General features: G+C 44.1%; 1 protein-coding gene across 1 annotated transcript in view; it reads right to left on the bottom strand.

Annotated features, from left to right (window-relative positions):
* Positions 1-14,510, bottom strand: part of LOC137260906 (uncharacterized) — a 91,695-nt gene that overhangs the window by 54,957 nt on the left and 22,228 nt on the right. Inside the window, exons 4-12 of the mRNA XM_067798444.1 lie at positions 13,564-13,824; positions 11,023-11,190; positions 8,401-8,664; positions 7,945-8,205; positions 7,580-7,762; positions 6,040-6,303; positions 5,563-5,754; positions 4,346-4,600; positions 569-760 (exon numbers count right to left, since the gene is read on the bottom strand). Coding sequence (XP_067654545.1) covers positions 569-760; positions 4,346-4,600; positions 5,563-5,754; positions 6,040-6,303; positions 7,580-7,762; positions 7,945-8,205; positions 8,401-8,664; positions 11,023-11,190; positions 13,564-13,824 — 2,040 coding nt within the window. The remainder of the gene's footprint in view (positions 1-568; positions 761-4,345; positions 4,601-5,562; positions 5,755-6,039; positions 6,304-7,579; positions 7,763-7,944; positions 8,206-8,400; positions 8,665-11,022; positions 11,191-13,563; positions 13,825-14,510) is intronic.

Here is a 14,510-nt window from a genome sequence, read left to right as displayed (position 1 = left end):
AACAGGGATACCCTCTCCTGTCTACTGTGGACCGCCGCTTAGCACGTTCATGCCCCTACTGTATACAGCAGAGTGCCGCTTAGAACAGGGATACCCTCTACCGTCTACAGTACACTGCCGCTTAGTACATTGATAATCCTAACGTCTACAGTTGACTGTCGCTTAGCACGTTCATGCTCCTACTGTCTACAATAGACTGCCGCTTAGCGCAGGCATACCCCTATCGTATACAGTAGAATGCCACACAGAACACATGAAACTGACACTCAGTACATGGATACGCATACCGTTTCCAGTAAGCAGACACTCAGTACCCTGGATATAGATACCGTCTACAGTAAACTGCCGCTCAGTACAGGAGTGCCTGCTTTGATTTCAATGATACAAAATCTCTATACCACATATCGTTTTTGTTTTTTTTTGTGATTCGTGACCGTCTAACATGCATCTGTTAATAGATGTGTCTGTATTTGATGTTATCTCTAAACTGCAAGTGGTGCCTAAAATTTGTCAGATTACATTTACAGTTGACGTACAGACTATAAGTTTGGACACTGTTGGTACCTACCAGTTTCACAAGATCCCAGGTTGCACACCGCAGTGATGTTTTCCGACGCGCTTCCATCACAGTCATTGCCGCCATTAGCTGGTGCCGGATTGTCACAGGTCCGATTTCTGGCCCGCGTCCCTGGGAGGTTGTTCCCACAGGTGGCGCTACAAGTTCTCTTCCAGCTGGTCCACACGCTCCAGCCGCCGTCAGCTGTGGTAGTAGTTAGTGGTTGTATTGCATACATATATCAACTTGTTTACAGAGGCAGTATTGTATACGGGGTCTCTGTCATGTACCACCAGTCAAACGTTTAGACTCACTTTAAACCCTCACTTTATGTTATGTAGCTATATATGGTTACATCGAAGATGATTTTCTCATCTAACTTGAGAGAATTAACAAACATTCTGTAGATGAACTGTCCTTGGATAAAAAAATAAGCCATATATTCTAGAAGTACATATAGATAATATTGTGCATAAGGCTATTCAGAACGGCCATAATGAAGATGTTAGTGAATACTGATGATGTTGATGATGATGGCGACGTTGACGTTGTTGACAGTGATGACAGGGAGGAGGATATTGTAAATATTCTTGTACACAAGGCTACTCGTCATAATGCAATTTCTGATGAAGCACGCTCTTTCAAAAACCTTGAAATTTTAGAGAAAATTCATTAAAATTCTTAAGACTCATTACGGGATTAAGAAACTCCATCAAATTATACAACCCAATGGCTGGTCTCAAAAGTTGAACACATTTTATCCAGTTTATCCAAAACTGACACAATGACATTATTTCTAGCCCCAAGGGACTTTACTATCAACATCTAAAGCCGTTTCCTACTCTTGATGCATATGTCCCATTTCCAAAACGTGTTTTATTGCCATTGTTGATATTAGATACTTAGATTATACACCCACAATCTAACCTCTTTTCCCGATGAACAAAGTTCACGAAAATATTATCTGTAAAACCTTCTTAAGATGTAATGAGTCATACCACATTCTACGTCAATCATCTCTTGTCAGAAAAAAGATGTTAAATATGTTGTTTTCCTGCCATGTTGAGTTTGAATCTGATTTTGTATTTGCATATTAGTTTACAATACATGCTCTTGTACCACCACAGTGGTTTATGAGAATTTAATTCAGTTGAATTGACAATGCGTCGAATTGCTGAAAAGCATGTGCAAATGTTTTGGGTTTTTTAAAGACTTCAACAATATTCACCACGTTTCATCATTTACTGAAGTCAGAAAAAATAACAATCTTTCCACGTTACGAATTTGTTTAACAATATCATCACATCAGGTCATCATCATGACATCAAGTCATCATCACATCAGGTCATCATCATGACATCAGGTCATCATCACGACATCAGGTCATCATCATGACATCAGGTCATCATCACGACATCAGGTCATCATCACGACATCACATCAGGTCATCATCACGACCTCAGGTCATCATCATGACATCAGGTCATCATCACGACATCAGGTCACCATCACGACATCACATCAGGTCATCATCACGACATCAGGTCATCATCACGACATCAGGTCATCATCATGACATCAGGTCATCATCACGACATCACATCACGTCATCATCATGACATCAGCTCATCATCACGACATCAGGTCATCATCACGACATCAGGTCATCATCATGACATCACATCATCATCATGACATCACATCATCATCATGACATCAGGTCATCATCACGACATCAGGTCATCATCACGACATCAGGTCATCATCACGACATCAGGTCACCATCACGACATCACATCAGGTCATCATCACGACATCAGGTCATCATCACGACATCAGGTCATCATCACGACATCAGGTCATCATCATGACATCACATCATCATCATGACATCAGGTCATCATCACGACATCAGGTCATCATCACGACATCAGGTCATCATCACGACATCAGGTCATCATCACGACATCAGGTCATCATCACGACATCAGGTCATCATCACGACATCACATCACGTCATCATCATGACATCAGCTCATCATCACGACATCAGGTCATCATCACGACATCAGGTCATCATCATGACATCACATCATCATCATGACATCAGGTCATCATCACGACATCAGGTCATCATCACGACATCACATCAGGTCATCATCACGACCTCAGGTCATCATCATGACATCAGGTCATCATCACGACATCAGGTCACCATCACGACATCACATCAGGTCATCATCACGACATCAGGTCATCATCACGACATCAGGTCATCATCATGACATCAGGTCATCATCACGACATCACATCACGTCATCATCATGACATCAGCTCATCATCACGACATCAGGTCATCATCACGACATCAGGTCATCATCATGACATCACATCATCATCATGACATCACATCATCATCATGACATCAGGTCATCATCACGACATCAGGTCATCATCACGACATCAGGTCATCATCACGACATCAGGTCACCATCACGACATCACATCAGGTCATCATCACGACATCAGGTCATCATCACGACATCAGGTCATCATCACGACATCAGGTCATCATCATGACATCACATCATCATCATGACATCAGGTCATCATCACGACATCAGGTCATCATCACGACATCAGGTCATCATCACGACATCAGGTCATCATCATGACATCAGGTCATCATCACGACATCAGGTCACCATCACGACATCACATCAGGTCATCATCACGACATCAGGTCATCATCACGACATCAGGTCATCATCACGACATCAGGTCATCATCACGACATCAGGTCATCATCACGACATCACATCAGGTCATCATCATGACATCAGCTCATCATCACGACATCAGGTCATCATCACGACATCAGGTCATCATCATGACATCACATCATCATCATGACATCAGGTCATCATCACGACATCAGGTCATCATCACGACATCAGGTCATCATCATGACATCACATCATCATCATGACATCAGGTCATCATCACGACATCAGGTCATCATCACGACATCACATCAGGTCATCATCACGACATCAGGTCATCATCACGACATCAGGTCATCATCATGACATCAGGTCATCATCACGACATCAGGTCATCATCACGACATCAGGTCATCATCATGACATCACATCATCATCATGACATCAGGTCATCATCACGACATCAGGTCATCATCACGACATCAGGTCATCATCATGACATCACATCATCATCATGACATCAGTTCATCATCACGACATCAGGTCATCATCACGACATCACATCAGGTCATCATCACGACATCAGGTCATCATCACGACATCAGGTCATCATCACGACATCAGGTCATCATCACGACATCACATCAGGTCATCATCACGACATCAGGTCATCATCACGACATCAGGTCATCATCATGACATCAGGTCATCATCACGACATCACATCAGGTCATCATCACGACATCAGGTCATCATCACGACATCAGGTCATCATCATGACATCAGGTCATCATCACGACATCAGGTGATGTGTAAACAGTACTTTTAAAACGAACATCTACACTGGTAAGTCTAAACTTTTGATTGGTGTTATATACAGGGTCGGTATCGTTTTCTGGGTTGTGCTACATATAATGCAGGTGTGTTTTAGCCTACACAGGCTGTGTTGTATATCCAGTAACTATGGCGCCATGTCACACACATCACGCCTTCTAGTACATCCTGTCACGCACTTCACATTACTCTCATTAAGGACATAAATCGGTGTTGTGACGATATGCCTTACCTACAACCACCAAGTGTCCCTCGGCTGTCTGTCCCTCTATGCTAAATGTGTATGCGCCGGTGTCACCAACTGTGAGGTCGCGTAGGGTCAGTGTGTGGTTGGCGTTGTCTTTGACGATGCCCACTCTGCTACTTTCATGGAGAAGATGGCCGTGGCGGTACCACTCTGCCGCTCCCGTCACTGACGCTTTGGTGACGGCGTTCATTGTCATCACCTCACCGGCTCGCAGTGTAAGGTTCTGAAGCCCGCTAAGAACTGGAAAGGCACAACATATATCTGGAAGCTTTGAGGCAGCCATTGTGTAACCGATTAACCGTCTGACAAGTCATGGTATAACGAGGTGTTCTTTGGTAGAAGTGAGTCACTACCAAACAGTGTTGTTGTTGTAGCAGGGACGTCATACATTTGTACAGTCACAAGTGTTGTTGTACTAGGTACGTCATACATTTGTATAGTCACAAGTGTTCTACTAGGTACGACATACATTTGTACAGACACAAGTGTTGTTGTACTAGATACTTCATACATTTGTACAGTCACAAGTGTTCTACTAGGTACGACATACATTTGTACAGACACAAGTGTTGTTGTACTAGGTACGACATACATTTGTACAGTCACAAGTGTTGTTCTACTAGGTACGACATACATTTGTACAGACACAAGTGTTGTTGTACTAGGTACGTCATACATTTGTACAGTCACAAGTGTTCTACTAGGTACGACATACATTTGTACAGTCATAAGTGTTGTTCTACTAGGTACGACATACATTTGTACAGACACAAGTGTTGTTCTACTAGGTACGTCATACATTTGTACAGTCACAAGTGTTGTACTAGGTACGACATACATTTGTACAGTCACAAGTGTTGTTCTACAAGGTACGACATACATTTGTACAGTCACAAGTGTTGTTGTACTAGGTACGTCATACATTTGTACAGTCACAAGTGTTGTACTAGGTACGACATACATTTGTACAGACACAAGTGTTGTTGTACTAGGTACGACATACATTTGTACAGTCATAAGTGTTCTACTAGGTACGACATACATTTGTACAGTCACAAGTGTTGTTGTACTAGGTACGACATACATTTGTACAGTCACAAGTGTTGTACTAGGTACGACATACATTTGTACAGTCATAAGTGTTGTTGTACTAGGTACGTCATACACGTTGTGCAGACACATGTTTGTCAGCTGACACGTACTGATACACTCGGGCAGTTCGCACGTGGTGGCGTTTCTCTCCACTCTTTCCCCTTCACAGTCTTTCCCGCCATTTCTTGGAGTTGGTTTGTCACAGTAACGGACACGTCTTGACACTCCGGCCACGTTCACGCCGCACGTGGCTGAGCAGCTGACTATATGCCAGGTGGTCCAAGCGTCCCAGCCGCCGTCGACTAAAACAAATAAACATACATGATGAATATATTACTGAACAGCAGGAGAAATATGACACAATGATGATTGGTACTGACAATCTGGTGTATGGAGGGGAACAGAAGTGTGTAGCTGGCACCAGGAAAAATAGGTGGCCACGCTCTGCCTTCGAAGAATACTCCGGAATCCCGTCGCCTCAGACGTCTGTGTCACCAGTCCCCGCCTGCCCGTATCCTAGCGTCAGACATAAATTAGACATGGCTGTAAAAACTCATTGAAGAACGTAACCTGATATCGGAACTCACCTACTACTGTGACTGTGCCTTTTGTGGATTTTCCTCCAATAGTGAACGTGTATTCTCCGTCGTCTGCGTAGGTCGCCCCGGTAACACCCAGTGTATATTTCCCGGAACCATCTTGTCCAAACTTCATCCTGTCACTCTCCGCTAGAACTCTGCCGTCCAGCGACCACTCTCCGGCCGATGAAGTTGTTCCGCTGACTTCGGCGGTCAGAGTGAAGTCGCCTCCACTCTGGACAGTGACGTTGTTCAGCTGCGTGGTGAAGCTCACTGTAAACACATATTATACTGAGGTGGTCAAAGGTTTGAAATGTTTCTGCTTGTCGAACATCAGATGTCATGAATTCATATCTTGTGACACTGCTTGGTAAGCTGGATTATGCGTCTGGTGTCTGATGTCTGGTGTCTGATGACTGGTGTCTGATGTCTGGTGCATGATGACTGGTGTTTGATGTCTGGTGTCTGGAGTCTGATGTCTGGTGTCTGATGTCTGGCGTCTGGTGTCTGATGTCTGCTAACTAATGTGTACCGCCCTAACATTCCGCCCTACAGATTACTAGTGGCGGTCTCTGCCCCCATGCACGCTCGAGTCCATCAGTATTATGTACTACTGGCAATGTGCGGCACTACACATCTGGCTGTATGTACCGACCGCCAGCACCAAATAGTTTGCATCACTGTGTATACTGAAGAAACATCACCTTGGTTAAATCAGTATGATGAAGATGTATAGCATGAACTATGTGTAATAAACTGGTGCACTTCAATGTGCTAAAAGTGTATATCGTCATACATAATGTGTGAGAACATGGTGAAAAGGTGAGAGCAACCTGTCTCACCGTTTCGCCTGTCGCAAACATTGTACAGGAAAGTCACTTGTTCACAATAAGGTGAACACGTATCTTAAAGTAACATTTATACCAAGCTTTCATACCTTTCAAAGTAACCCGCATTTAACACATCTCAGTCTGACGTATCATAAAGTTACATGTATCTCAAAGTGACACGGATCTAAAAGTGGAACACATTTCAAACTCACACGTGTCATAAAGTAACACGTTGCTGGAAATAACAGATAGTATAAGCATGATGAAGCTTTCCACGTGTTGAGCCCCACAAAGTACGAAGTAAGGAGACGACGGTAACAACGTGTCAGTTACAATGTGACGGTGCTAATGTCAGTAACAAACGTGTCAGTAACAATGTGAATGTAACAATGTATCAGCAGCAGTGTGTCAGTAGCAAAGTGTCAGCAACAATGTGTCAGGAACAATATGTCAATCGTATGTACTGGTGATATTATGCCAGTAGCAATGTACTATTAACAATATGTTGGTAACAATCTGTCAGTGACATTGTGTCGGTGGCAGTATGTCAGTAACAATGTGTCCGCGACATGTCACTAACAGTGTGTCAGTGACATGTCAGTAACTATGTGTTGGTAACAACGTGTCGGTGACGTGTCAGTAACAATGTGTCGGTAACAATATTTCAGCAAAAATGTCTTGGTGACGTTATGTCGGTAACAATGATTGTTGGTAGTCACCACAGGTGGAAGTGTCACACTGAACGGTTCTCTGGTCTTCAGCGTTCCCAGAACAAGTGCTTCCGTTATTGACAGGGGCTGGATTGCTGCAGGTCCTGGACCTCGTGTCCGTGGCGGTGGCCGAACTGCAGTCGGACGAGCAGCCCAGCGTCCATGCCGCCCACTCACTCCATCCACCATCAACTGAAAAATGTATCAAAATTTTAACAGTATGGTCTTAAGTCGCTTTTAGCCTTGCAGGAACATTGCCATGGTAACGCGAGCAGGCATGGGCTAGACATACATTGCCTATGTAGTGAAGAACCTGGCTAGGGGGTTCACACCCTGGTTGTTGATGAGAACGTATTTGCAGCTTCTTAACTCACCATACACAGTGACTGTTCCCTCGGAGGTCTTCCTGGCGACTATGAAGGAGTATTTCCCGGAGTCGGCCAGTCTCGCTCCAATGACTTCCATTCTGTAGGAACTATCACCACTGCCGAACTTGATCCGGTCATTCTCCGTAATGGCCACCCCGTCCTTCATCCAGCGCCACCCCGAGTACCCACTGCCCACCAGAAGGACAGCCTGGCTGATGTTATCCCCCTGGCGAACTCGGATGTCTTTCAGGCCGTCCAAAATCTCAGCTGTAATGAGAGACGTGGAATTACTGAAGGGAAAAAATTATCAATGATGAGGGGTGTGTACTGGGTGACTGTGAGGTCAACAGGGTGGTGAGAATTGATCAACATCCCCGGTGACGTATTTCGATAGAGATCCTCACCTAACGATGTGTGATAAGCTAGTTAGGTGTACAATAGGAACACCGCGTGCTTTCTCACCTGTCACTGTGACGTAGCCCTTTGTAGATTTGCCTCCAATGGAGAATGTATATTCCCCTTCGTCTGCTGTCTCAGCTCCGATCACATTCAGAGAATATTTCCCGGAACCATCTTGCACAAACTTGATCCTGCCACTCTCTGTGAGCACAGTGCCTCCCTTTGACCACTGCCAGTCTGTCTTGTCTGTGTCGCTGACCGTTGCGGTCAACGTAAAGTCGTCTCCACCGCGAACCGTCACGTTATTTAACTCTGTGGTGAAGCTGACTGCAAGGACAAGGTGTCTGACTCAATGCTATACTCCGGGCCGCCATGTAATGATCAGAAATATTTCTAGCTGAAATACATGTTTGACTGATGATCGGCGTGATTGTTACAGCTGTTTGAGGGTGTGTGGCAGGAACTATGTCAACGGTTGTCTTTTGTCGATAGTTTATGCAAGGTAGTTTGTATATCATGCATCTGACGCCTAATGCTATCAGTGTAGATTAAATATTACATCTGATGCTCTATTTGTATACAGCGTCTAATGTCTGATGTTGTCTATGGATATCGCATCTAATGTCTGATGCTCTCCGTAAATAGAGCATCTAATGTCTGATGCTGTCTGTGGATGTGGCATCTAATGTCTGATGCTCTCTGTAAATAGAGCGTCTAATGTCTGATGTTTCTGTGGATATGGCATCTAATGTCTGATGCTTTCTATAAATAGAGCATCTAATGTCTGATGCTCTTTGTGGATACAGCGTCTAATGTCTGATGATCTCTGTGGATATAGCATCTAATGTCTAATGCTATCAGTGAACATTAAATTTGCATCTGATGGTCTCTGTGGATATAGCATCTAATGTCTAATGCTCACTGTGGATATAGCATCTTATGTCTGATGTTTTCTGTGGGTATAGCATCTAATGTCTGATGTTTTCTGTGGGTATAGCATCTAATGTCTGATGATCTCTGTGGATATAGCATCTAATGTCTGATGATCTCTGTGGATATAGCATCTAATGTCTGATGATCTCTGTGGATATAGCATCTAATGTCTGATGCTCTCTGTGGATATAGCATCTAATGTCTGATGCTGTATGTGGATATAGCATCTAATGTCTGATGCTGTATGTGGATATAGCATCTAATGTCTGATGATCTCTGTGGATATAGCATCTAATGTCTGATGCTCTCTGTGGTTATAGCATCTAATGTCTGATGCCCTCTGTGAATATAGCGACTAATGTATGATATTGTGGTTGGGTATTCTGCCTGACGTCTAATGTATGGTATTGTGGTTGGGTATTCTGCCTGACGTCTAATGTATGGTATTGTGGTTGGGTATTCTGCCTGACGTCTAATGTATGGTATTGTGGTTGGGCATTCTGCCTGACGTCTAATGTATGGTATTGTGGTTGGACATTCTGTCTGACGTGTAATGTATGGTATTGTGGTTGGACATTCTGTCTGACGTCTAATGTATGGTATTGTGGTTGGGCATTCTGCCTGACGTCTAATGTATGATATTGTGGTTGGGCATTCTGCCTGACGTCTAATGTATGGTATTGTGGTTGGACATTCTGCCTGACGTCTAATGTATGGTATTGTGGTTGGGCATTCTGCCTGACGTCTAATGTATGGTATTGTGGTTGGGCATTCTGCCTGACGTCTAATGTATGGTATTGTGGTTGGGCATTCTGCCTGACGTCTAATGTATGATATTGTGGTTGGGTATTCTGCCTGACGTCTAATGTATGGTATTGTGGTTGGACATTCTGTCTGACGTCTTATGTATGGTATTGTGGTTGGGTATTCTGCCTGACGTTTAATGTATGGTATTGTGGTTGGGCATTCTGCCTGACGTCTAATGTATGGTATTGTGGTTGGGCATTCTGCCTGACGTCTAATGTATGGTATTGTGGTTGGGCATTCTGCCTGACGTCTAATGTATGGTATTGTGGTTGGGTATTCTGCCTGACGTCTAATGTATGGTATTGTGGTTGGACATTCTGCCTGACGTCTAATGTATGGTATTGTGGTTGGACATTCTGTCTGACGTCTAATGTATGGTATTGTGGTTGGGCATTCTGCCTGGCGTCTAATGTATTGTATTGTGGTTAGGCATTCTGCCTGACGTCCAATGTTGTTTGTGGATGTCTGCCAGTGTTGTCATATAGCACAAATAAGAGAGATGACACACATAGTGTATTCTCTTGTATTGTATCTGTAGCATTTGTTTGTATTCATTCATTACTGTTCTAATGTAAGCTTTCTGTGAAAATAGGTTTGTCAGACAAAACATTTTGGCTGGAGGCTTCTAGTAATGTAGACCCGTGAAGATTCTGGTCAGAACTGATCTTCAGTGATCCATGCTTGTTGTAAGACGCGACTAACGAGATCGGAGGGTCAGGCTCGCTGGCTTGGTTGACACACGTCATCGATTATCAGTAGTGTAAATCAATTCTTATGCTGTTGATCACTGAATAGTCTAGTTCAGACTCGTATATTTACAGACCGTCGCCATATAGTTGAAATAGTGCTGAGTGCAGCATAAAACTAAACTCACTCACTTACTCGCCCTAACATGGTAATATAAATCTTGAACCTTGAAAATAATGAACAGCACAGCAAGCTTACCATCGCAGGGAGCGACTGATGTACACGCCCCAGTCTCCGTTTCACTGTTGTTTCCTACACATTCCGGCTTTTCACATGTGCGCGTGCGCTCTCTGTCTCCAATGATATTGACTCCGCAGGTTGCTCGACATCGGAGTTGACTCCACTCTGACCAGTCGCTCCAACGCTCTGTGCCGAGAATCAAAATCTACAGTCAAAAACTGAAAACCCTTAATCCAGACTAATATATTGACCTGATTCCTGACAGTAGTACTCAGTCGACAGAACATGATAAATGAGCTAAACACCTCGAGGTTCAATGTATAACGTGGTTCTGACTACCATTGTGTTTGGGCTTTTCTGATGTCTCATCCCTTCTCCACAAGATTATCAAATAAGGAGTAGTAAAACATGTCACTAACTTTCAGTAACGGTCCAGTGTAGAATGGCCGTTCAGCAACACATGCTTGCCGTTAAAGGCGACTATGATTGTCGTTAGAAGAGACTAACGAGATCGGGTGGTCAGGCTCGCTGACTTGGTTGACACATGTCATCGGTTCTTAGTTGCGCAGATCGATGCTCATGTTGTTGATCACTGGTTTGTCTGGTCCAGACTCGATTATTTACAGACCGCCGTCATATAGCTGGAATACTGCTGAGTGCAGCGTAAAACTGAACTCACTTAGGGCCCCTAACAGATAGATACTTACATGTGACGGAGGTCTAACTTTCAGTTTTTACAAACACATGACGTTAGAGGACTTATTGGCATCTCTCATAAATGTAGCTGTTGGAACTACAGCCAGTTGGAACTAAACTCAGCCAAATTTAAAACTTCACACCTGTTTGACAGTCGTTAGTTAGAACATATGAGTAAAGGATGCATTGACTAAGGTATTGTTTAATTCTGAGCACCCCATTGGCAAAGTACCCTAGATATCAGGTCCATCGTGTGACCATTCCGACCAGAACAGTCATCCAATCGTCTAAGACTTAATATTGTAATTCACAACTTGGACACCGTCCCCAGAGCTGAATGCCTACAACGCGTATGCCCCTTGCGTGCGTTTACAACTCCGATGCATCGTCCCCTCATGGAGTGACTGGTGCGCCGAAACACGCCATGATGGATAGGACGCCATTACTGCATGGAACCAAGTTCCTGTAAATTCTGTTGGGGGTTCGATACTTGGCGGAGACGTCTGCCAAGCACATCTCAGGCGTGTTTGATGGGATTCATGTAAGAAGAGCGTCATGAGGGCCATTCCATAACATCGATACTCGTTACATCGTTCCGGAAGCAATACGAGGCCTGGCGTTATCGTGTTGAAAGACCAGGCCTAGGCCATGACCTGCTATCATGGGTAGAAGCTCCGGAGTTAGCATTTCGTCACCATATCCTGCACATTTAAGGTTTCCCTGTATAGCAAGCAGTCGGGAACGGGCATGTCCACACAATGCACCCCAAGTCATAACACTTCCGCCTCCAACGCAACACTGGGCATGACGTTCACCATGTCCCTTCCATACTCTGATCCTGCCATCAAATAATCGTAGGGAAAATCTGGATTCATCAGTAATTGCACCCCTATTCCACGTCATCTGAGTCCATCCGTTCAGAGCTGCCGTTGACGTCGGTGTATGGGTGTCAAATAGGTCCATAATATGGTCGCTGTACAGAAACATGTGCTACTCGCAGGTTTGCGCAAACACACGACCTTGGGACAATTCATTTCTGGTGGATGGTGCAGCGACAAATCCATTGCGAAGTTGAGACAACTCAATATGGCGGATTTCTGATCGTGACGTCACACGTGATATACCAGGACGGGGACAGACTGTACGGCAACTGCATCCCATCACCCTCGCAACGTCAGCTACGGACGTACCCGTGTACACCATGCCAACGGAACGTTGACACTGAACATTTGACAGTCGTGGCATTGAAATTCAAGGTATCAGTCTTTGTTTGGACTCGTTTTCCTGGTTTTCACTCTACCGTGCGTAAGTCAGCACGAAAGCACGTGTCTCATGTGGTCACGTGACAAGTGGCACGTGAAACACACCACTGGTTCAAAACTCGTTCGCATGATACAGATAGGTGAATTGATGTGCGGCGTGTCGTCTTTGACAATGTCTTTGCCGCCAATATTCATGACAACTGTCGGCAAATTTCAAAACATATTTTTACTAATTTCTGTGTGTGAAATTTTTACTTTGACTGAGAATATATGGACTGGTGTCACTGTCAACCTGGTTCCACTGTCCACATGGTTCTACTGCCGGTACCCACCGCAATTTTAATTACTTAACATTGTGACCCCTGAAATGTCCTATGTCAGTGACTTAACATTGTGACCCCTGTAATGTCCTAAGTCAGTGACTGACCACTGTGAACCCTGTAATGTCATATGTCAATGACTTAACATTGTGAACTCTAGCATCCCTTCTAATGCCTTTCTTTCACTGGTACTGCTATTCTGTTACACTATTTCATTTGTCCTTATTTGATTTGCCACACGACTCTTCGTGGTTTTGTTGCAAAGCGTTAAAGAAACTCACTGAGAACAGTGACGAAGCCGTGTGCTGTCTGCCCCCCAGCTGTGAAGGTGTAGTTCCCGGCGTCAGACAACTGCGCTCCCTGTACGTAGAATGAAAGGAAAGAGCCATTCTTGGAGATGCTGTAGCGTCCCCCCGCATTAAGGAGCTTCCCGTTCTGGCTCCAGTTGCCCCCAACCACGGCGATATGACTCATCTCGGCCGTCAGGTTGAATCTCTCCCCCTCGTACACAGTCAGGTTCTGGAGACCCGTCAAGACCTCAGCTGAAGGGACAGATGGACATTTAGTAGGAAAGAGGAACAGTGTGCGATCTGGGGATCTGTGTCTGTGACAGTTGCAGAGTTGGGGATCTGTGTCTGTGACAGTTGCAGAGTTGGGGATCTGTGTCTGTGACAGTTGCAGAGTTGGGGATCTGTGTCTGTGACAGTTGGGAGTATTTCTGACGAACTTACGGGCTTCTTTTGGAGATTATACGTGCGTTTTCGAGCATATTTAGGAAATAATCTTATAAATCGCTACGACCTTCAAAACAATAAAATTTTATCTCTATGTAACTAAGCAACTTTAATCTGTAACACTGGACTAGATTTCCTATGTTGGGGTATTTTAGACTGACTTTTGGGGGGTCATTTATATGATTTTCAGTCTATTCATTTTAAAACTCTACCAGGGCAGCAAGGTTATATGTTCAATTTGAGAAATATGTTCACTTTTTTATATCTGCCTTAAGATTTAATATAGCTGGGGTTTTTTAACAAAAAAAGCAATACGATACACGAGTGCACAGGTGGTCTTAAGTAACATAGAGTTATCGTTCTTTCTAAGAGCAGTTCTTATGTTGATGCGCCAGCGTGAAATCCATCTAGGATGGCACGGGTCGATATTCGGCTTGTCCAGGAATAGCACGAGTTGTCACGAATGGGTGTTGGGGTGAAAACTGTACAGTAGG

Source organism: Haliotis asinina, chromosome 14, assembly GCF_037392515.1.
Source record: "Haliotis asinina isolate JCU_RB_2024 chromosome 14, JCU_Hal_asi_v2, whole genome shotgun sequence".
NCBI lineage: Eukaryota > Metazoa > Mollusca > Gastropoda > Lepetellida > Haliotidae > Haliotis > Haliotis asinina.
Note: the sequence above shows the minus strand (reverse complement) of the source record. Positions and strands in the feature narration are given on the sequence as shown.